The sequence below is a fragment of the Amblyraja radiata genome, chromosome 12, assembly GCF_010909765.2.
Source record: "Amblyraja radiata isolate CabotCenter1 chromosome 12, sAmbRad1.1.pri, whole genome shotgun sequence".
NCBI lineage: Eukaryota > Metazoa > Chordata > Chondrichthyes > Rajiformes > Rajidae > Amblyraja > Amblyraja radiata.
Genome location: NC_045967.1, coordinates 1,923,114 through 1,948,031, shown reverse-complemented (window position 1 = coordinate 1,948,031; position 24,918 = coordinate 1,923,114). Strand labels below are relative to the sequence as shown.

The 24,918-nt window shown below is 43.5% G+C and overlaps 1 protein-coding gene across 1 annotated transcript; it reads left to right on the top strand.

The window, feature by feature from the left end:
- Nucleotides 1-441: 441 nt before the first annotated feature.
- LOC116978855 (probable G-protein coupled receptor 83) lies at nt 442-21,314 on the top strand. Its single transcript, XM_033030101.1, has 4 exons — nt 442-1,003; nt 7,892-8,017; nt 15,905-16,038; nt 19,721-21,314. The coding sequence occupies exons 1-4, from the start codon at nt 617-619 to the stop codon at nt 20,340-20,342; spliced, it is 1,269 nt and encodes a 422-aa protein (XP_032885992.1). The 5' UTR covers nt 442-616; the 3' UTR covers nt 20,343-21,314.
- The last annotated feature ends 3,604 nt before the right edge of the window (nt 21,315-24,918 follow it).

Sequence of the window (24,918 nt, the reverse complement as noted above, 5' to 3'; positions counted from 1 at the left end):
TGGCTCGAAGGGCCGAATGGCCTCCTCCTGCACCGATTTTCTATGTTTCTGACCCGCTTGAGTTACTCCAGCATTTTGTGCCTAGTTTAAATGCGTTTATGTTTTATTCTGCCGCATGCATATCTAAAGATAGGGTTTGCGGGGGCGTATCGTTTATTAACTCGGCTCTGACTGAGAAATGGAGCCAGTAGCTGTGATGTTAAATGCTTTACTTTTGAAAGGGGGATAAAAAATCTTCAGGTGAAGTGGTTGAGAAGCGATGAAACTTCGGACCTCATGGGCAAGTCTGAGTGGCTACATGATACAGCAGGGCGGAGGATGAAAGTGTTGGTTGTGAGCAGTCGAGCGGGTTGGCTGGGTTGGCTGGTTCGGTGACACCCCCCCACAGTTGTGTATAAGTGGAGTTCTCCGCTCGCTGCTGAAACGGTGCAGAACATAGTGTGGAGAACACAACCAACGCGGCGGCGCTACCGGTCCTAACATTGGAGACCGATTGTTTTTCAACGCGCAGGAGATTTTATTGAGAGACTGTTGCAAAAGCAGAGGTGTGCGTGTGTGTGTGAGAGAGAGAGCCACGGATGCCGGCTAGTTGGCGAAGACTGTTGTAGAGGCTGCGATGAGCCGCTACCTGTGGCTCCCCTTGTCCTACGTGAGCAACTCCGTCCGCAAGAGGGGCGAGGAAGTGAACGGCAGCGACTTCTTCCTGGCGCTGTACGGCATCTCCAACAGCACCTCGTTCTTCAGCTGGGGCAACCTGACCATCGAGGACTGGGGCATCTTCAGCAACCACACCAAGTATGAAACTGAGTCTAAGAACCCGACGGTGAAGGCGCTGCTGATCGTGGCTTACTCGGTCATCATTGTCATCTCCCTCTTCGGCAACGTCCTGGTGTGTCAGGTGGTGATCAAAAACAAACGGATGCACTCCGCCACCAGCCTCTTCATCGCCAACCTGGCAGTGGCAGATATCATGATCACCCTTCTCAACACCCCCTTCACTCTGGTAAGCCCTGCTGGTCGCCCTGACCAAAGTGATGGTTCCCCACACCACCTGGGTCCAAGACTGCAAACCATACCATTTAACTCCTGCCCAGAGAGTGTACTTTTACCAGGGAAACGTAAAGAGCTGAAAGGAGATAGACACTAAAAGCTGGAGTAATTCAGTGGGTCAGGCAGCACCTCTGGTGAAGAGGAATGGGTCTGAAGAAGGGTTTCAGCCCGAAACGTTGCCTATTTCCTTCGCTCCATAGATGCTGCTGCACCTGCTGAGTTTCTCCAGCACTTTTGTCTACCTAAGAGGAAAGCGTAAAACGTTTCAAGTCGAGACCCTTCTTTACTCCAGCGTTTTTAAGGATAAGGGGGAAATTTAAGGATCAGGGGGAAATCTTTTAGGACCGAGATGAGAAAAACATGTTTCACACAGAGAGTGGTGAATCTCTGGAATTCTCTGCCACAGAAGGTAGTTGAGGCCAGTTCATTGGCTATATTTAAGAGGGAGTTAGATGTGGCCCTTGTGGCTAAAGGGATCAGGGGGTATGGAGAGAAGGCAGGTACAGGATACCGAGTTGGATGATCAGCCATGATCATATTGAATGGTGGTGCAGGCTCGAAGGGCCGAATGGCCTACTCCTGTACCTATTTTCTATGTTTCTGTTTTGTGCAGATGCTGCCTGACCTGCTGATTTTGTGTATATTTCTCAGTTTAAGCCAACATCTGCAGTTCCTTCCTACACAATTCCATTTAACTCCTGATCAGAGTGTTTAGTTTTACCAGGGAAAAGTAAAGAGCTGGATAGAGATAGAGACAAAATGCTGGAGTAACTCAGCTGGTTGGGCAGCATCTCTGGAGAAAAAGGATAGGTGGCGTTTCTGCACCAAACCCTTCTGCAGACAGTCAGGAGAGAGGGACAATCGAGGTATGAAAATGTACAGAGCAAATCAGAGCTGGCGCACATGACCAAGGAAAGGTGGAGCCCACAATGATCCATTGTTGGCTGTGGAAGAGGTGATAACAAAGGGATAAATGGATGCGAACAGTGGAACTGGCAGGATGACTAGGGTGGGGGAGGGAGGAAGAAAGAGGGAATGCAGGGGTTACTTGAAATTAGAGAAATTGACCTAATTCCGCTGGGTTTTAGCCTGCCCAAGTGAAATATGAGGTGCTATCCTTCCAATTTTCGTTTGGTCTCACTCTGACAGTGGCCCAGGACAGAAAGGTCAGTGTGGGAATGGGGCTTAAAATGTTTGGTGAATGGGAGATCATGTAGGCCAAGGCGTACTGAGCGCAGGCTGTTCAGTGAAACAATCGCCGAGCCTGCGCTTGGTCTCGCCTGAATATAGGAACAACGGATACAGTAGATGAGGTTGGAGGTGGTCCAATTAAACCTCTGCCTCACCAGCAAGGAGTCGGTTTAGTTTATTATCACATGAACCAAGGTTAGTACATTATCCAGATGGTGAACTGTGTTTTGAAAGTATTAATGAATGTCATGACTAGATAATCAATATACTGTTAAGTGGAGATGCTGGCACAGTGTAGATTTTCCAAAGACAGATTTACATTTATTATTTTAATTGGTGTCTCAGAACAGTGATGCAGTTATTGGTAGTTTTCAGATGAGCATTAGTTTTAAAGCAGATGCCATGTTGCTTTTGCTAACCTCTGACAAATGTGCAGAACAATTTAACAGAGTCACTGAGAAGGTGGGGAGGAAATGAGTGTCCGTGTTTAGACAAGGATTGAAAACAAGTGCCATTCGTGGTGCATCAGGCAACCATTCCTGCGCTCCCAGGTTGGAACCAGGGTCAACGAAAGTGGGTTCCAGTTGATGGTGCCAGAAACCTAGAGTGCTGATTCTCTGGTCTGCGTTCCCATTGAAAATGGCACTCAACTTGCACTGAGACCCATCTCCATTCACCCTTCTGACAGTGAAATGCGTCACCATGATGTATTTTCAACATAATTCATGTCAGTGGGTTTTGTTGCAGAGCCAAAGGTGCGAATGAAGGGTGGGGGAGAAGTTTGGGCAGCCAAACCTTTGTGGAACACTTGCCCAAATGTTGAGATCATAAGATCATAAGAGATAGGAGTAGAATTAGGCCATTCGGCCCATCAAGTCTACTCTGTCATTTATTCATGGCTGATCTATTTCTCCCTCCTAGCCCCATTATCCTACCTTCTCCTCATAACCTCTGTCACCCGTACTAATTAAGTATCTATATATCTCTCCCTTGACTATACCCTCTGACTTTGCCTCCATGGCCTTCTGTGGCAAAGAATTCCACAGATTCACCACCCTTTTAAGAAATGCAATGTTTTCATATTCATATTCCTTCAGCATTTATGTATTTACATCTTTGCAGAATGTGAACATTACTAGCAAGGGCAATATTTACCATCCATCCCAAAGTGCCCCAGAAATGAAGGAAGTTAAGTTGCGTTACTGATGGGTCTGAGTCACATGCAGCGGCACAGTGGTGCTGCTGCCTCACAATGCCAGAGACCCGTGTTCAATCCCGAGCTTGGGTACTGTCTATGTGGAGTTGGCACGTTCTCCCTGTAACCATGGTGCTCCAGTTTCCACCCACATCCCTATGGATTGTGGGTTTGTAGTTTAGTTGGTCTCCAAAATTGCCCATAGTGTGTCAGGAGTGGATGTGAAAGTGAGATAACATGGAAGCAGTGTGAATGGGTTATCGATGGTCAGCATGAACTCAACGGGTTGAAGGGCCTGTTTACATGCTCTATCTCTAAACTAAATCTAAATAAACAGAATCAAGACTGGATATAGATGGTGATTTCCTTCACTGACGGACTCTGGTGAACTAAACAGCTCTTTTGACAATTGTGTAGTTTTACGATCACTGATTCTGGTGTTTTGGTAAAAGTTGCAGATTTGTTCAATTATTTTAGAACATTGAACATAAAAATGTACAGAACAGTAACTGACTCTTTGGTCCGCAATGTCTGTGCCGAACATAATGCGAGGATAAATTAATCTCATCTGCCTGCACATGAACAATATCCCACGCAGTCACAGGGATAATTTTCAAACTCCGTACATACAGCACCCGTAGTCAGGATCGAACCCAGGTTGCTGGCACTGTAAGGCAGCAACTCTACCACTGCGCCACTATGCTGCCCAATGACAACAGTTGCTGCTGAAAAACCTTAATTCCGAGACTTAAGACTTAAAATCTTAACCTTAAAGCCTTCTGTGCCTGCTCCACAGGGCATGCCTTTTGTTTGGCAACCATTCAATGAAATATGAAATTGGAATGATATGTTCTGCACTCCAATCTTCAATTGAATTAACTGTTTATAGTTTCAGTCATCCAGCACAGAAACAGGCCCTTTAGCCAACTTGTCCATGCTGGCCATGATGCCCAAGCTAAGCTGGCCCCATGTGCCCATGTTTGGCCCATATCCATCAAAACCTTTCCTATCTATGTACCCATCTAAGTGTCTTTTAAATGGTGTTGTAGCACCTTCCTCAAATATCCCCTCTGGCAGCTCGGTCCATATATCCACCACCTTCTGAGTGAGAAAGTTGCCCCTAAGGTTCGTATTAAAACTTGCCTCTCTCACCTTAAACCCATGTCCTCTTGTTCTTGATTCCGCTACACTGTGTAAAAGATTCTGTGCATTCACCTTATCAATTCTACTCGTTATTTTATACGCTTCTTTTTGATTACCTCTCAGCCTCCTGCACTCCAAGGAATAAAGGTTTAGCCTGCCCTACCTTTCCCAATAGCTCAGATCCTCGAGTCCTGGCTACATCCTTGTAAACCACAGCTGGTAGAGATGCTGCCGCACAGTGACAGGGAACCTGGGTTCGATCCTGATCTCGAGTACTGTCTATCGGGTATATGCATGTTCTTCTGATGACCATGTATATTTAATTTAAAAGACATGTGGGTTTGCAGGTTAATTGGTCTCTGTAAAAATATAATGCTGCTGGAATACATGGAGTAGATGAGAAAGTGAAATATCATAGAACGAGAGTGAATGCGTGATTGATGGTTAGTATGGATTTGGTGGGCCGAAGGGCCCGTTTCCTTAATAAAAAAGAATAAAAATTGTTTGGCATGACTTTGATTGATAATTAAACTGGGATCCTTCAAACCACCTCCTCCCCTGGTGGCACGTCTGTGTTGATCTTCACAGGACAATCCAGACTTTCGGCTAAAAATCTCACCCTACTGAAAATCTGTAATTATTCACATCCATTAGTTACCTGAAAAGGCAAAGCAAATTAAACAGCTTTGACAATTAGTTTAGTTTAGCGGCCGATCTACAGCCTCACAGCAGTATCTTGATTCAGACTTGTCTGGATGGAGTTTGCACGTTCTCCCTATGGATTTTCCAACCTGCGTGGGTTTTCTCCGAGATCTTCGCTTTCCACCCACACGCCAAAGACGTACGTTTGTAGGTTAATTGGCTTGGTAAAATGTAAAATTGTGCCGTGTAGTGTTATAATGTGCAGGGATGATTGGTCGCATGGACTCGATGGGCTGAAGGGCCTGTTTCTGCACTGTATCTCTCAACGAAACTACACAATTGTGAACATCATTGAACCAATTATTGTAAAACGTACTAGCTGGACAGGCCAGTATATTTTGATCCACAAACCAGATAATTGGTGCTGAGTCTCAATTCTCTGTACATGCTTCTGCTGTTGCTAGTCAGATGATTTTAACAGCGTCCACTTCAGCGAATTGATGTGCCAAAACTACAGTGAATTGGAACTATTGCTTCAGATTACTGCTGCCTACTAAATGGATTATATAACTGGCCTATTATTTTTTTTCTTCCCTCTCACTCAAGATCCGGGTCAAATCCCTTTGTATTGGGGTACAAACCTGGAATTATGCACTTTTCCCTCCCATCCCTCCTCCCTTCAAACCCCCTGCCAAGACTTGAGCCCCAGTAGACCATATTAGGTTTAAATACAAACTAAATGTCGTGCCTCCTTCAATATATTTGGAAACATGCCGTGCTGCTTGCCCAGGAAGTGTGTTAGAATCACGCAATGAGCACATAAAACTAAATTCATAAAAAAAGGACAATCTGGAAGCTTGGAGCAAAATAACAGGACACTTCCAGCCCTACCAGCTCCAAGCTTCATGGTCTCCTGAAATTGAATGCGCCTTTTCATTTTAAAACAGTTACGTATGCGCTGAGGGATCAGACCCACATTTAATTATGCTCAACAGTCACATGGAGTTGGATCTGCAATTTGAAGACTGGCAAATCTCTGCGTATTCGCTACATGTCAATTTCTGAGGAAACAGATTGTGTTCTCCACCTTGCATGTAAATTTTTCATCAAGCTTTGGTCGTGCATCAATGGCATGCTTTAAATGTAAATATACCAATGTTAAATTTACATCCAAGGTTTTCTGTAAAGTAATAAGAAAGCGCCATGAATTAAGGTTCCATTTTACCAGGACAATAGTTCTAAAATATAATATGACTCAACAGAGTGCTCAAACCGTCAGTTAAAGGTTGATCCCACGGTGTAGGATTAAACAGCTTGTTCTAGATCTATGGAGTTCAATTACATTGGGGAATGAGATTACAACATAAAGTGCTGGAAGAACTCAATAGGTCAGGCACCATCTGTGGAGGGAATGGACAGGCAACATTTTGGACTAATGGAGTAGAGAGAAAAGCTCTAGGGGGTGTGGGGAAAGGGGGAATGAGATTGTTTTACGTATCTGAGGTTGACCACGGGGGGAAGAAAAGCATGTTGCACCATCACAAGAACTTACCTGAACCATCAGGACAACTAGAGAGTAGTCCTGAGCTACTATCTACCTCATTGGAGACCCTCAGACTTAACTTAACTGGATTGGACTTAACTGGACTTTATCCTGCACTAAAAGTTATTGATGTTATTCCCTTTATCATATTTCTGTACACTGTTGATGGCACGATTGTAATCATGTATTGTCTTTGCGCTGAATGGTAAGCACGCAACAAAAGCATTTTACTGTACTTTGGTACAGATGACAATAAACTAAACTCAAGCACAAACTCAAATTTACTCTGGCCTTTTGTTTTGTAAATGATTTTGGATGTTTACGTGAATTGATCTACCAATGTAAATGTAACATGACATATTACTTCAGATATCATGTTCATAAGTGATAGGAGTAGAATTAGGCCATTCGGCCCATCAAGTCTACTCCGCCATTCAATCATGGCTGATCTATCTCTCCCTCCTAACCCCATTCTCCTGCCTTCTCCCCATAACCCCTGATACCTGTACCAATCAAAAATCTATATATCTCTGCCTTACAAATATCCATTGACTTGGCCTCCACAGCCCTCTGTTGCAATGAATTCCACTCTGGCTGCCTGCTCCTTCGCAATGACCTCATGACCACCCTACAATGTTTTTAAACATATTTGTCTTCTGTAGGCTTTGGAAGAATTGTATTGGAAAACTGACTGGAAAGGAAGTATATTGCATTTCTGCACTAGTGTTGGTACATTCATCAACTTCCCCTGCTCTGCGGGCTAATTGGATATAATGCAGCCAAACATTGGAATAGAAATAAGGGTTGTACATGCACCAGAGTATCTCCCAGCATGCTGCAGTGGTTGCCACGGTAGCTGTTAAAATTGGAGACGCCTTCAGCATCTTGAACAAACAGCTGGTTGAATACAATCGTTCTTGAGCCACTTTGAGTGAAGTTATGTTGCACACTCAGAATGACATCTTCTGCAAAGTTAAACCATTCCTATATCCAAGTTGAGAGCAGATGGCGGGGAGGGCTGAGGTACAGTGTGTTCCCTCTAATCTTGGTGATGTTGAATGGTGCATTAACTATCTGCAGAAAAGTGAAAAAATATGGTAGTTTACTGACTTTCCTTTCTTTTGCAGGTCCGGTTTGTAAATAGTAACTGGGTGTTCGGCAAGTTGATGTGTCATGTTAGTCGCTTCGCGCAATACTGCTCAGTACATGTCTCCGTCCTGACCCTCACGGCCATTGCCCTGGACCGCCAACAGGTACAGTACCAACAGCAGAGGAGAGCAGTACGTGGAATGACCTTCCACACATGGATGGGAATTGCTCAGAGAAATTATACACTACAATGAATGATTCATATTAAGGATAGGCACAAAATGCTGGAGTAACTCAGCAGATCAGGCAGCATCTCTGGAGAGATGGATTGGGTGACGTTTTGGTTCGAGACCCTTCTTCAGATTTAATATTAAGGGGTACTTGAGTATAGCGATTGGACTTTGCTAAGTTTTGTTCTGTTTGTAAGTGCCACTCTAGACCTTGTTTCCCATTCTGCCTTTGCTCAGGATTGAAAACTGGGAATCAATTATTGTGACCCTACTCATAGCCAACGTCAATCCTTTCTTTTGGATACAAGCAACCGCAGATGCTAGTTTACAAAAAAAGACAAAGTGCTGGAATAACTCAGCGCGTCAGGCAGCATCTCTTACTGAGAAAGACACACAGTGCTGGAGTGCTCAGCGGGTACTCTTTGTTTTTGTTCATCGTTTCTTCTCTGCTTGTTCTGGCTCCTGACTAGTTAGTCAGCAGATTGTTTTACAACTAATATTCGTATGTGGGGCCAAAACTGAATGTGGGAGCATTTGTTCTGTGCCTTCAGTCTTTCAATTGGCATCTTCCGCAAAGTTAAACTAATAGATAAAGTTAAATCAATAGTTTGCTATTAAACTTAATTCCTGCTATTTTGTCGTATTAATCAAAGATATAAATTTTCCAAAAAGGATTATAATGGCACTTATCTCTGCACAATCAATGTTTCTGTTTTCTGCTAAAAAAAAAACCTCCACATATAATAAAATTATGTATATATGTTAGTTAGCCTAGGGCTTGGTAGACATCTGAGATGTGGAGCATCCATAGCTTTGGGAGATGATGATCAGACTATGATTACTCAACCATCTCAAGAACTTGATAACTTTTAATGCAATGTGGTTCATAATTCTGTTTATATATTAATTGGCCAATGTCTTGCCTGGTTTGCTTGGCTTTTATGATATATATTATGGTATATGGTTTTTATGGTATATTTTCACATAGATCAATACCTTCAAGGAAGAAGGTCCCAAAGGTGGATAAATCAAATAGGTTTGGGCAGTTTATCAATGTCAAAGCTCCTGAGTTATGTTACTGGGCTGCATGTCATTCCACTCAAATATCAATGTTGAAGAGGCATTCCCAACATCAACTATTTTTCAGGAATCCATTCCCAATATAAACTATCTTTATGGATTAGAGTTGGTGCCATGTGTTATGCAGACCAATAACTGGACAACATTTGCCTGGGACCCTGGCCATTGGGCTACAATTTATGGAAGTTTATAGAGGCAGTTTAAAGTCAGTAGGCCAGGTACCTAGTGTAGGAAGGATCTGCAGATGCTGGTTTACTCCAAAGATAGACACAAAATGCTGGAGTAACAGCGGGACAGGCAGCCTCTCTGGATAGAAGGAATGGTTGATGTTTTGGATCGGGACACTTCTTCACCCATTCCTTCTCTCCAGAAATGATTAGATGAACTGCCATTGAATAAAATCTGTACATCTAGTGTTGCCTCATTTTATCAAATCCATATATCACTGAAGACTCAACATATTGATCTTGACTTGGAAATACTGGGTGACTGGGCATCCAAAGCTTTTGGGAACATCAAATTGGAAAGATTCACTACCTTTTTTGGTTTGGAGATTTCTTATCAATGTAATCTTGAGCAGCTGATTGCTGATTTTGGTACCTTCTTTGCTAGAGTCTGCAGCCGAAACACACATTTTCCTGATAATCAGAGAGTGTGGAACTTGTGAATAAGCAGGTATAGGTACTGAATATGATGATCGCAGTAGGGCAAAGCAGGCACAAAAAGCTGGAGTAACTCAACGGGTCAGACAGCATCTCTGGAGAAAAGGAGTAGGTAGCGTTTCGGGTCAAGTCCCTTCTTCTGAGTCACAAAGGGCCAAATACTTTATTCCTGAAAAAGTGTCTCGACCCAAAACCGCACTCATTCCTTCTATCCAGAGATGCTGCCTGTCCCGCTGTTACTCCTGTGTTTTGTGTCTATCTTTGGAGTAAACCAGCATCTGCATTTCCTTCCTATACAATAATTTACCACAAGAAATGGCAGATGCTAAAATCTTAAGCACAAATCAAAGCACTGGAGGAACTCAGCTGGTCAGGCACAACTGTGGAGGGAAATAGACAAACTATATTTCAGTTCGGGACCTCTCTTCAGACTGATTGAAGTAGAGGGAAGAAAGCTGGAAAAGAGAAGTGGAGGCAGGACAAATCTTGGAAAGTTACAGGTGGATTTAGGTGAGGGCGATTTGATTGGCATTGGGTAAAGTAAGTGATAATGGCTAGATTGAAAAATACACACACGGGTGTCAGATAAGGAAACAAGAGGAGTGAAATGTAAAGCTGGAGGGAGGGATGTGGGGGGAAGGGGGCAGTAGGGAGAAGAAATAGAGGGCATAAATGGGAAATGGTGTCTCAGGGATGGGAGATTCGTGTATGAAGGAGGGGAAAGGAGAGCTGGTTTCAGTGCAGTTTCAGTTTTGTCATGTGTACCGAGGTACAGTAAAAAGCTTTTGTTGCGTGCTAACCGGTCAGTGGTATGACAATACATGATTACAATCGATCCATTTACAGTGTATTAATACACGTTGAGGGAATAATGTTTAGTGCAAGGTGAAGACAGTAAAGGGCCTGTCCCACTTGGGAGTCATTTGCATGTCACGCAGATGGCGCGCAAAGATTTTGTACATCCCAAAATCCTGGGGCGCCGCGCGCGACCGTGCATCACTGCCTACGTCATCATGCACCATACGCACCTAATGCGCACCATGCAGGCGTAATGAGCACCATTCGCGCATCGCTGCCTACGTCATCATGCACCTAATGCGCACCATGCAGGCGTAATGAGCACCATGCGCGCATCACTGCCTACGTCATCATGGACCATGCGCACGTAATGCGCACCATGCAGGCGTAATGAGCACCATGCGCGCATCACTGCCTACGTCATCATGGACCATGCGCACGTAATGTGCACCATGCAGGCGTAATGAGCACCATGCGCGCATCACTTGCCTGTCACGACACGTGCGTCATGCGTCGTGACGCATAAATGATGTTGCGTAAATTACGCGCAAATGACGCCCAAGTGGGACAGGCCCTTAAAGTCCGATCAAGGAGAGTCCGAGGGTCACCAAAGAGGTAGATAGTAGTTCAGAGTGACTGGAGATGTGGGGCTGGGTAATGGTGGGAGAAATTGGAGTGCATCATGGTATGGGTGGGGTGCATGAGAAAGAAAGAGGATGTAGCAGAAACATTCATTGAATTTGGAGAACTCCATGTTCAGGACATGGATGGGTGATGTTTCAGGTCAGAATCCTTCACCAGACTCTCTTATTTTACTCTGACAAGTTTTCTAGGAGAGTTATGTGTTTTACTAGATTCTCTGGAGAATAGCGACCCGTTAGTCAGGCTTATGGGGAAGGAATGTTTCTAATACACCAGAGTGCACCTAACCATGATAGGCTCCAGGCTGATTGTCCTCTATAGATTTCCAGTGTCCTTCCGAAATCTTACCTGAATACCTCAAGGCAGGCAGTCAGTGAGAAATAATGATGCTACTTCGAGGTGCAGTGGACTAAGTCATTAATAATTCACATTATTCATTACTTAGGCTTCTTGCATCATACGTGAACGCCATCCAAATATTGTCATCATACACTCTAAATACTTTCACCGTGCACCCAAATATTGGCTAGCATTAATTTCTAATCTTCAGTTATTTTAAAATTAATGTTTTTTTTTGTAAACCAGCACCTGCCGTTCCTAGTTTCTACGCTATTTTAACATCGACAGTTATAATACTCACAGATTGACATTTTTATTTTCTGTCCAATAGTTTATTAAAACTTTTCTTTAGCCATGTATGGTCTCATTATTAAGTATCATATATGCTTTAGAGCAGTGGTTCTTAACCTGGGGGTCGTGACTCCCTATGGGGGTCGTTTCATGCTTTGCCGGGGGTCATGAAGGGGACACAAATAACATATCAATTTGTTGAGCCCATGTTCAGGAACCTAACAAAGGTAGACAAAATTGCTGGAGAAACTCAGCGGGTGCGGCAGCATCTATGGAGCGAAGGAAATAGGCAACGTTTTGACCCGAAACGTTGCCTATTTCCTTCGCTCCATAGATGCTGCCGCACCCGCTGAGTTTCTCCAGCAATTTTGTCTACCTTCGATTCTCCAGCATCTGCAGTTCCTTCTTGAACACCTAACAAAGGTACATACCACATACAGTATTTTGCTTGCGTATGTGCGTACTGGCGCCAAAAAGGTTAAGAACCACTGCTAGAAAAAGTGCAGTTCTGATGGGACGTCATTCCGATGAAAAACAAATCACCTTAATTTGCTAATTGTTCCCATTGTCTTCTGTTTTTACTTCAAATAATGTAACTGGACTTCAGTGGGGACTGAAACAATTTGTGATGACTTTGTGTGACATTAGCTACTTCAGTTTGAATCAAATCGATACCCTTTCCATTTGAGCATGATCTTATGTTTAATTGAAACAGATAAGGTACTGTGGTGTATTGCAAGCAGTATATGCAGAATATATATTTTCCCTAAGAAATCATGTAGAAACCAATATTGTAAGAACTATAGTTTCTAATTTATTTATGACTTGGCTCAGAAAAAAGCTAACTAGAGCCATTAGTATTTCATCTGTGAATGAAACAATTTCCTTCCAAGACAATTTCCTCTCACACTACTGAAGGTGAAGTGCCTTCTTATACTTTTCTAAAGAGACTCCATGATTACCTGCAGCATAACCTGTTTAAGGGTCATTTGCAATTACCTGTAGCATCTGGAGTCTAGGGAAAAATGCAGGGAGATTGCATTCCTTGTTTCCATTTAATGACTCTATCCAGTCTAATCGTCTATGGATGCTTGAGCAGGCATTTGAAGAATAGCAACTAGGGACCCAGGTTCCAGTGTAGAGGGGTACCCTGGAGTGATTTGACACCATTAGGGAAGGAAAATAGCAGAAGTGAAGATTTGAAAATAAGAAGCATGGTGTACAGCAGCAGTGAAGTTGCATTGAATTGCTTAAAAATAACTAGTTAGGGTGGAGAACGGTGTTTAAATTTAATTCCTACGTTTGAGGAAGGATGTGAAGATCCTAAAGTCAGCGCAAAAAAATATTTATAGAACGTAGAACAGCACAATGGAAGAACAGGCCCTTCGACCCACAATGTCTGTGCTGAACATGATGCTAAGGCCAACTCTTATCTGCCTGCACGTAATGCATATCCCTCCATTCCCTGCATGTCCATATTCCTATCCAGAAGTCTCTTAAAAATGCCACTAACATACCAGCATCAACCACCATCTCGGACTGCGTTCCAGGCACTCACAACCCTCGTGTGAAATAGACGAATCCTGCACATCTCCTTTATACTTAGCCCTTCTCACCTTAAAGCTACACCCTCTAGTATTTGATTTTTCCATCTTGGTTCCCAGAACAAGGAGTTTGGTTCCTAGAACAAGGAGTTTCAGCTGCATGGTTAGACTGCAGAGGCAGAACCTTTCTCCTTGGAGCATAAGTGGTTGCGAGAAGATGTATTACATGTGCACAAGTTCATGAAGGGACCCCATCAATTAATGTTTGAGGACCGCAGACAGGCACAATACAGAGTGGGGAGAAGAGGGGCGGGATGAATGAAAACTCTGTTTACACAGAGAAGAGTTCGGAAAACACCCCCATGGAGGAGGTGAAAACAATCAAACAGGACTTTCAAAAAGACAAAATACTGGAGGGACCCAGCGGTCAAAATACTGGAGGAAGCCAGCGGTCAGGCAGTATCTGGGGAGGGAATGGACAGGTGAGAGGCAGGAAGAAAAGCTTAAGGATTCATTCTAAAAGCTGGTACTCGGATTCAGATTCAATCTTGAGATTCAATCTTTATTGTCATTGTGTAGGTATGTTGCAAAACATACCTGAAGCGTCGCTGAAAATCTGTCCCAGCCCGTGTGCGCGATTTTGGCGCCGTTTAGAGGGGGCGGGTTTAAAACGCGATTTTCCCTAGGCTGTTCAAATCGAGGTTTTTCAGCCTAGTTAATTATTAACGAAAAATCGCTGGAAGATTCCCTCGCTTGAGCTATTATTAGTTTTAAGGGCTTTATTTAATTGTTATAGTAGGTTAAAAATTAACCTCTAAACCCGCGACCGCCGACAACGGGCCAGATCTCATACAGGGGAAAACGGAAGGTAGGCTGTTTATTTTTACGTTAAAAAGGGCTTCTTAAGATCCCTTTATACAAAGTTTAATGTTGCGTGTAGCTAATTTTGGGCCCATTATATCCCGCAGTATTTTTCTGGGCATTTGGGGGCACAAATCTAGCGCAATGTGAACGTTTTAAACCAGCACGTTCACAGGATCCCACTCGAAAGCTGATTTAAATGGACTTTAATTTACAGCAATTAAAGACTAAATTCCTTCCATTTGGCCTATAAATTAATGTAAATGAGATTTAAAAATCATGTTTTATTGTGAATTATTTGTGAATATTATTTGGACACTTAGGCTATTTAAAAATGTTAATCATTTATTACGAAATGGATAGATGTTTAGATCTAGTAATTTGAAGTTTGGAATTAGCTACAATTAGGTAACTAACTAATTATATGCTTTAATTTCAGGTCATCCAAGTAAGATTATTTTATATTTGTTTCAGAATGCTTCAATCTATGATAACTGAAAATTTCATTCAGTTCTCTTAATTTTTAAGAAAGTTATGGGCTTTAGACTGTCCACGATCACAGCTTTTTTGTTATGTCCATAGAAAATCAATAGGGAACAAGATGCTAATTTCCGAGTATGAAAATGGCCATAACTTTTTAAATACTTGAGATATGAAAGTGAATTAGATGTCAAATTAAACTTATTTTTTATGCTTTATCTGATGGGATAAATTGCAGACTTGATTTTTAAATCTCAAAATGTTGTAACATTGCTACATTGTGCAGTGTACAATACAGAGACAACGAAATGCAGTTAGTATCTCACCCATAAGAGCGAACATAGAATAATGAACAGTAAAATATATATATGTACAAACAGTGGCAGTAGTGCAATTCTTCTGGGGGAAGGATTGTCCGGGGGGGGGGGGGGGGGGGGTGACTGGCAATCACTAAGGTGCAGAGTTAAGTAGTGTAACAGTCGCAGGGAAGAAGCTGTTCCTGGACCTGCTGGTCCGGCAACGGAGAGACCTGTAGCGCCTCCCAGATGGTAGGAGGCTAAACAGACTGTGGCTGGGGTGAGAGCAGTCCTTGACGATGCTGCGCGCCCTTCGCGGACATCGCTTGCTTTGGACAGACTCAATGGAGGGGAGTGAGGAACCGGTGATGCGTTGGGAAATTTTCACCACCCTCTGCAATGCTTTCCGGTTGGAGACAGAGCAGTTGCCATACCATACTGTGATACAGTTGGTAAGGATGCTCTCGATGGTGCAGCGGTAGAAGTTCACCAGAATCTGAGGAGACAGATGGACCTTCTTCAGTCTCCTCAGGAAGAAGAGACGCTGGTGAGCCTTCTTGACCAGAGTTGAGGTATTGTGGGTCCAAGAGAGGTCATCAGAGATGTTGACCCCCAGGAACCTGAAGCTGGAAACACGATGCAAACAATTATCAGGGTCAGTGGGACTGGGGGGAGGGGGAGGACTGATCACACTGCTCCATACCAGTGTTGACATACTGTAGAATTCTTTGATGTGGCATTTCATGTGCAGCGAGATTTCCTCTGTAGCACGAATTATCCAGGATGTATGGGGCACACAGTGACAAGGTTTGTTGTTGCTTTGCACAGATTATCATGAATCCCTTGAAACCTAGGATGTCCAAGGCTAAAGGGGTAATCTACATCATCATTATTTGGATCTTGGCCACCGGTTTCTCGCTTCCACATGCAATCTACCAGAAGTTGCTCAAAGTTGAATACAGGTGAGGAAAATCAAATGACTCAAATGTAAGTTTTCTTTATCTTATTTCACTTAGGTACACCTAAAACACAACTTTCTCTGTGTCTGGCACTTCCTCAGTCTCTAATTCTGAGGCTGCTTTTAAAGAGTAGTACAGTATCAGTTGTGTAGCTGTTGGTTAGAGTCATAGAGTCATAGAGTGATACAGTGTGGAAACAGGCCCTTCGGCCCAACTTGCCCACACTGGCCAACATGTCCCAGCTACACTAGTCCCACCTGCCTGCACTTGGTCCATATCCCTCCAAACTTGTCCAATCCATGTACCTGTCTAACTGTTTCTTAAAAGTAGGGACAGTCCCATCCTCAACTACCTTCTCTGGCCGCTCGTTCCATATGCCCCCACCACCCTTTGTGTGCAAAGATTAAATCTTTTCCCCTTCACCTTGAACCTATGTCCTCTGGTCCTCAATTCCCCTACTCTGGGCAAGGTTCATCAGCCTTTGGTTTTAGCTCTTTGATAAGGTTTACTTGCCACTTTCCTGGTTGATTAGTAGATGCTTTAACTCACTGTTTCACCACACATGGTGAGGCCAAGCCAAGCCACAGGCAGCAGGTCCCAGGTTATGTTCTTGATGTACGGTACAATACTGCTACAGTAGAGTTGCTGCCTCAGTGTCAGAGACCTGGGTTCGATCCTGACTACGTGTGCTTATGTGTGGAGTTTGTACACTCTCCCTGTGACCGCATGGGTTTCCTCAGGATGCACCTTCCACATTCAAAAGATGCACAGGCTTGTAGGATAATTGCCTTGGCCTGTATCTCTAAAGTCTAAAGCTGATCTGTGGACTCTGCCTGCTGCAATAAATCATGGGCCATTTATAATCCTTTTTGGATTTTACCATCTTGGAGGCAATAACACAGGGTTAGATGCAAGGAGATCCATATTTCCATGAACATTACAATTGAGTGCAATACCATAAATACGCAGGACTAAACTGCAGTGAGGTCTCGCTGTGCTTTTTAATAACCCGGTCACATGCCTTGTCTCTTCACAAAGTAAAACGCTGCAGATGCAAGAACACAAAGCAGAAAATGCTGGAAATGCTCAGCAGGTCAGACAGCAGTGATGGTGAATGACCATTGATCTGAAATGTTTACTCTATTTGTCCCTCTGCTGACACTGCCTAGCCAGCTACTTCGTTCCAGCTTTCTCTGAGCCATTATATCACCAGTAATATTGTAGGCTCTGAAAGAGATAGATGGGAGCAATATGGAATAGTATAACTCAGTTGTTCGGAGGTGACAGAAATAGAATTTTGAGGCAGATTAAGTAATGTCTACAGTACTAGAACCTGGTTCAGTCAAAACCTCAGGTTGCATGGAAGAAGCCATGATCTCCTGCCTCAGAGTCCAATGATGATCCGTTAAGCAAATGTGGTTTCATACGACTTCAGGTGAAAAGCCAAGGGTACAGGCACTTTTAACCAGTGCCTAATTTGACACGGGGGTTTAGCTTGTATTTATAAAACACTTTCCACCATCTCAGGATATTCAAAAGCACCTTACATCCAATTGCTTACATTTGAAACATACGGCAAATTCCCACATATTCAGCCCTCCGTGTCTCTGTTGAATGATAAGGAGCTGCCCAATCTAACCTTATCCTCATATACTTGAGCCATGTCAGAGCTGTTCAAGTACACATCCACATTCCTTGAATGTGGTGAGTGGACAGTGAGTTCTTGACTACTCCCTCTGTTGGAAAGAATATTTATCCTCTCCCCTCCAATATTTAGAATCATAGAACCATAATGCATAGAAACAGGCCCTTTGACACAACTAGTCCATGCCAACCAAGACGACGAACTAAGCGGGTCCCTTTTGACACATATTCCTTTGACACATGACCCTATCCATGTATACAGTAGGTCCAAATGTCCCTTAAATGTTGTTATTGTAGCTGCATCAACTACCTCCTCTGACAGCTCATTCGTATTAAATCTGTCCCCTCTCATCTTAAAGCTACGACCTCAAGTTCTTGATTCTGCATCCCTGGGAAAATGGCACTGTTCATTCACCCTTTCTATGCCCTCATGATTTGTTGCATTTCCATGAAATCTCCCTCCAACCCTGCACCTTCGGGTGCATGTGATGAATAAAATTGACTTTGACAGACTTCGATCCCCAACCCCCCCCCCATCCCCCTCTCCTATTGTCTACACTTCAACAAACAAAGTCCCAGCCTGCCCCACCTCTCCCTTTAGCACAGGCCCTCAAGTCCTGGCAATGTCCTCTTAAATCCTTTCAACAATATTTCCAGCTCAATGGCATCTTCCCTGTAGCAGGTTGACCAGAAATGAACACAATACTCTCCAAATTATATGTCCATTGTATCTGATCTATCGGCCAAGAGAAATAAATCTAGCCTTTCATAATTTTACATTCCAATTAAGTTTCCCCTCACCCTCTTCTGTTCCAAAGAAATCAGCCCCAGCATGTGCAGTCTTTCTTCTGCACTAACTTTTTCCATTCCACAGAATAAACTTGTAAATCTCCACACCCTCTGCACTGCAATCATATTTCCTGGAATGTGGAGCCCAGAACTGTACGCAGTTGTCAGGTTCCTGTCTAACAGCTTTATAGTCCATTCTTACAACATTTATTTTCTCTTGGATTCTCTAATAAAGAAAAGCCTTTCGAAAGCACCTTCCTGACCTGTCCCATGTTGTGGACAAGCACATAAATGACCAAGGAAATAAAGGAGATAAATAATCTAATTAGGATGTTTGTCGGCAAGGATTCACCTTCCTTCTTCAGCTTGTGTCAGGAAGACAGACGGTTTCAGTAATACATCTTCTCGCAACCATTTACGCTCCAAGGAGAAAGGTTCTGCTTCTACAGTCTAACCATGCAGCTGTGTCAAAAGGCAACAGTAATGAGGGTGCAGGGCTCTCTCCACTTTGCTGGTAGTCAATTAACATCAAATTCACTCATATTGGGGCAGATATATGGCGGATGGAGAAATGATGAACAAGTCTAAATGTGTACCGTCATTTCCATTTAGTTTGGTTTCGTGATACAGCATGGACACAGGCCCTTTGGCCCACTGAGTCCACACTGACCATCGATCACTTTGGTGACCGCCAATCGACCATTGTGACAATTTACAGAGGCCAATTAACCTACAAACCCGCATGTCTTTGGTATGTCCAAGGAAACCAGAGCACCCAGAGGAAACCCACACAGTCACAAAGAGAATGTGCAATTTCCACACAGACAGCACCTGAGGTTAGAATTGAATCTGAATCCCTAGTGCTGTGAGGCAGCAGCACTGCCAGTTGTGCCACCCACTATGTGACACCTTCTTGCATAGCTGCAATTACAGAGTTTTTAAAATGCATCAGCAGGTAGATATTTGTTGCAGAGAAGGTGACTGCATGACTGCCTGATGCAGTCTGCCTGACCTTCATTTCTATAGGAGTACTTCTGAACATGTAGAGTATATTCAGTATGATTAAAATGGAAAATAGTGTTCTGCTTTTAGTTTTATCTTTGGATTGTAGATATCACTTTTTATTCGTCTTCAGAAACATTTTTTTTCTTGTTTAACTTTTATTCTCAATATCCATTCCAAACTGCAAGGAATGTCTCCCCCCCCTGTGTGAATTTAGCTGAATAAACCACCTATGCACTCTGTGTTCCAGAAAAGCGAGAGTACGAAGCTTGTGTCTCCACAGCTTCCCACAGCCTGCGGATCTGTACTGGAAGTACATGGATTTGTCCACGTTCATTCTCCTGTATGTTCTGCCACTCTTGATTATAACTGTGGCCTACACAGCAGTGGCAAAGAGGTTGTGGTTGAGGAATGCAATTGGGGACATCACTGCGGAGCAATACTTTGCCCACAGGCGCAAGAAGAAGATGATGCTGAAGATGTTAATGCTGGTGGTTGTGGTGTTTGCTGTTTGTTGGTTTCCCCTGAACTGTTACGTGGTGCTCGTCTCCAGCAAGGCCATCAACACCAACAATGCCCTGTACTTCACCTTCCACTGGTTTGCTATGAGCAGTACGTGTTACAACCCCTTCATCTACTGCTGGCTTAACGCTAATTTCCGCTCTGAATTCAAGTCTTTGCTGAGTATGTGCAAGCGGGGAAGTGGCAGCCACGTGCAGCCCCTTGCCTATAGCCCTCCTCCCTACAGGCTGGCATGGAATGGAGCCAGAAGCCACAAGAGAAGCAGTCAAGCTCAGAATCCACGTTTTAGCGCCACAAACTCCCTAAGGACTGATATCTCCATTGTGGAACCGATTGTGACCGTTGGATAGACCAGGAAGGGAAGGCCCATTAACTGCTATCATTCTATATTCAGAAAATGTCCAGGTCTCCCACATTTCCCAAGTTCATTCTTGGGAAGTGAGCACTGTTGACAAGGCTAGCATTGACACAACGCCCCAACACTAGCATTAACGCAGAGGAGATAGATGAGGGTGATCCTGCCACGGTTTGATACAAGGCCGCTAAGCCAGCTCAGAGGCTGGATGTGGTCATGAAATCGGGTTCTTTTTCTCAGAGGGCATTTGTGTATAAAAAATTTTTTTAAAAAGTAGTATTGTAAAATTATTCCACTGCTCTGTGTCGATTGTTTTTAGACAAAGCTACCTTGCAAAATTTCTGTTTTAGGATTCAAATTTGAGCTCATTAATAATTCAAGACAATGTTCCGCAGAGAGGGAGGAGGCATAAAGGCAAGAATACCGCATCGCTTACTGTCATGGGGATGGTTAATGCTGGCAGGTGTTTAACAATGACCAGTTTCGAAGGAAAATCTGGAGAAGGTTTTTTTTAAATGTATTCCTCAATTAGTTCAGAAAAAGTCACACAAAAATAGGCTATTAGCTGAATCATGTCAGAATTATATGTTGGATGTTGAACATGTCAGAATTATATGTTGGATGTTGTAAACTTATTTATTGCTATTCTGAATAGCCAGTGTTATTGGTAGTAATTTATACAAAGAGCAAATATAAATGTATAAATGCATTCTTCTAAGGCTTTGCTTCATGTTCACGGATGTGTTCATTTTATATTGTTGAGTGTTAAATTAAAAATGGACAAGATCTGACGATTTAATGAGGCATGCAAATTAATAAAATTATTGAATTGATAAGTGTGGCTCTACCTCTAGGTCAATGTGTAGATTGGGACTGTATTACTATCATTATAATCTATTGATTAATGTGTAAAATAGTTTTTTGTTTTAGTTTTATCTCTGGATAATAAAAATATTTCTGGATTGTGGGTATCACATTTTTAATAAAGTCTTCAGAAATATTATTTTTCTTATTTAATATTTCTCTTCCCATGGTTCTGTAGAAACAGGTCAAAGATTTAATTTTCATCATTGTTTTGTGCCTTATTATTTTCGATGTTTTTTCAAATTTATATTTTTAGCATTTATACATTTTAACAATTTATAAAATGTGTTTAAATTGATGCTAAAATACTGCAAAATGCTTGCCCTTCTATAGAAGAGCTGGAAGCATTTGTGAGGTTGCACAACTTGGCATGCACTTTAATATTATAGTTACACTTATTAAGTGAAGGTTGCAGCAAACAACTTTGATCTATTTCCCCAAGAGCATTGCTGCAATGCTGCTTGACTAACATGTATATCTACAGTCATTTAATAACATTCATGATGATTCTTTACCTTAAGTTCACCTTCCTGATGCTCTTGGTCCTTGACTTCATTGTGTTGAAAAGATCTATTGATTTCAGCCTTAAATATGCTCAACAATTGAGCATCCACATTCCCCTAAGATTGAAAATTACAACATTTCACATTTAGTAATGAAACCTTAACTCAGTCCCAAATGGCTGATCCCTTTTATCACAATGCCCACAGTTCATGATTCCCCCACCAGTGGAAATCGTTTCTCAGCCACAACCCTGTGAAGCTTTCTCAAAATCTTCAACATTTATGAGTTTATACGGTATAGGAGCAGAATTAGGCCATTCGGCCCATCGTCTACTCCACCATTCAGTTGTGGCTGATCTATTTTTCCGTCTCAACCCCATTCTCCTGCCTTCTTCCCATAACCCCTGACATCCGGGACGGGTTTAGAGGGATATGGGCTAAACACAGGCAGGTGGAACACATTGATCGTTTGGGCAAGTTGGGCCGAAGGGCCCCATTTCCACGCTGTATGACTCTATGACTATAATGTAATATCCATTATAATAAACTACATGGGTGATGTGCAGGGATTCAGGGTCAAGCCAGGTGAATTATTTAACCAGCAGCTGCCTTTTGCATCTCTGAAACACCACACAAAGTTCCAATGAAAATGGTCGGTGGGTGCTTCCTCTACAGAATTAAGACCAAGGAGCAAAGGAAATCTCAATTAATCACTGGATGATGAAAATATTGATTGTAGGCGTAAAACCGAGAGGATTGTTTGCTTTGATGTGTTTTGAAAAGCAGATATGGATGACAGCTGAAAATGTCATCAGCGCATTCTATGTCAAAAAGTTGTGTAAAAATCGACAACCTATCCCAAAAGGTCTGGATTCTAATCATGTCTGCCATTACAAAGCCGCAATATGCCATTAATCTGTGCATTGCGAGCACTAATTTGTTATTGGAGTGAGAATCTGGTCAATGCAGGAAAAGTGATTGATGAAGTTACAGTGAGTCTGTGTGAATGTCAGCCCACAGTGATTGGGCTAATCACCAACGGTGATGAAACAAACTACAGAGCGGAGGTGCAGAACCTGGCGGACTGGTGCGCCAATAACAACTTGGCACTAAACACCTCCAAGACCAAGGAGCTGATTATTGACTTCAAGAGGTCCCATTCTGGAGAATACGCCCCAATCTCCATTTACGGGGAAAGTGTGGAGAGAGTGTCCAGCTTTAAGTTTCTGGGCACTCACTTTTCAGAAGACCTCACATGGTCCACAAACACCGCTGCACTGGTCAAGAAGGCACAGCAACGACTGTTCTTCCTGAGGACATTAAAAAAGACTGGTCTGCCCCAACAGCTGCTGACAACGTTCTACCGCTGCACCACAGAGAGCATATTAACGTATGGCATCTCTGTGTTGTATCTCAGCTGCACGGAGGCGGAGAGGAGAGCTCTTCAGCGCGTCGTCAACAGAGCGCAGCAGATCATCGGGACAGAGCTACCAGCCTTGGAGGGCATCTACCACACGCGGTGCCTCAGGAAGGCCCTCAGCATCCATAAGGACTCATCACACCCCTGCCACGGTCTGTTTCAACTACTTCCCTCCGGCAGACGTTACAAGGCCTTCTACGCCCGAACCTCCAGACTCAGGAACAGTTTTATCCCAAGAGCTATAGCGGCTCTGAACCGGCCCTAATGAGTGCCCCCCACCCACCCCCTTTGGACAGTCTCCCTCAGATGGTCACGTCAATCAATTCAGCTTGCTTATTTATGTATTGTATTTATTTACCTTTCTTGTACATCAGTGGAGCTGCACACTAAATCTCGTTGCACTGACGTGCAATGACAATAAAAGATATTATTATTATTATTATAAAACCATCACACATGGGTGATACCTAAATGTCAGTCCACCAGGGTGTTCAATTTGGCCGATGCAGAATACTGCTCCAACACAACAACAGGGAACTCTCAGTCCAGTATAAGGAAAGCAGCTGACGGGTTGGGATAAGAGCGAGCCATGCAGCATCTGTGGGGGGAAACGGGCGGTCCGTCGAGATCTTTCATCAAATCAGAGGGAAAGTATCCAGCATAATCCAACAATTAATCTTCACCATCTCTGCCAGCAGCAATGGTATCCCACCACCAGTCACATCTTCCCCTCTTTACCACTTTCTGCCTTCCGCAAGGACCACTCTCTGCCACACCTGGCTTTGATCATTCCTCCATCCATCCATACATCCCCTTCCTCCCCAGGTACTTTGCCCCCCCGCAACCTTAAGAGGTGCAACACCTAATCCTACACCTCCTTCACTGCCATCTAGGGACCTAATTTAAAGTTCACATGCACCTCCACCAACCTCATCTCTGGCATTCTGTGCTCTCGATGTGGCCTCCTCTGTATTGAGGAGACCAAATGCAGACTTGGTGACTGCTTTGCCAAGCACCAGCCCTTTGCCCGCTGTGGCCATCTGGATTGCCCAAGTGTTGATCATGTAATTATCTATCCCATTCCCACACTGACTTGTCTGTCCCCAGCCTCCATCACTGCTGAGATGAGGCCAACCACAATCTAGAGGATCAGCACATCATATTCAGCCCGCAATCCAATGTCATGGACACTTAATTCTACAGTTAATAACCTACCAACACATCTTTAGGATGTGGGTGGAAATGGTGGCACCTAGCGGAAACCCTCACATTTACAGAGACATTGTGCGGACACCACGTGGACAGCACCAAAGATCAGATCAGACCCTGAAATTGTGAGGAATAACTCCTGTGTTCAGGCAATTTCCACCCAGGGAAGAGTGGCCTCCTGCTGCTGGCCCTTTTCCCACCTCCCAAGCACCCCTCATCCTCCTCATCACCCCTGCAGCATCAACTAGCTCCTCTCAATGCCTACTCTCAGTAGCCGTGCCTACTAATGCGCCTGCATCTCAGACCATTGGTTTGAGCAGAGACCTCAAAGCCAGCAAAATATTAATCAGCATGGCACGGCACGGTGGTAGAGCTACTGCCTTCCAGCGCCAGAGACACAGCTTCTAGCCTGACTACGGGTGCTTGTCTGTGCGGAGTTTGTACATCCTCCCCGTGACCAGGGGAGGTCTTCTCCGGGATCTCTCCCGTTTCCTCTCACATTTAAGTGGCTTGTGCAATTGTAAATTGTCCCTAGTGTGCGTAGAATGGCGTTAATATGCGGGGATCGCTGTTCG

Excerpts from the sequence above, each read along its gene's own strand:
- LOC116978855 (XM_033030101.1), top strand. The coding sequence starts at position 617 with ATGAGCCGCTACCTGTGGCTCCCCTTGTCCTACGTGAGCAACTCCGTC. Across the intron at positions 8,018-15,904 it reads TTGCCCTGGACCGCCAACAG|ATTATCATGAATCCCTTGAA; the intron begins GTACAGTACCAA and ends TGCTTTGCACAG. Across the intron at positions 16,039-19,720 it reads TTGCTCAAAGTTGAATACAG|AAAAGCGAGAGTACGAAGCT; the intron begins GTGAGGAAAATC and ends TCTGTGTTCCAG.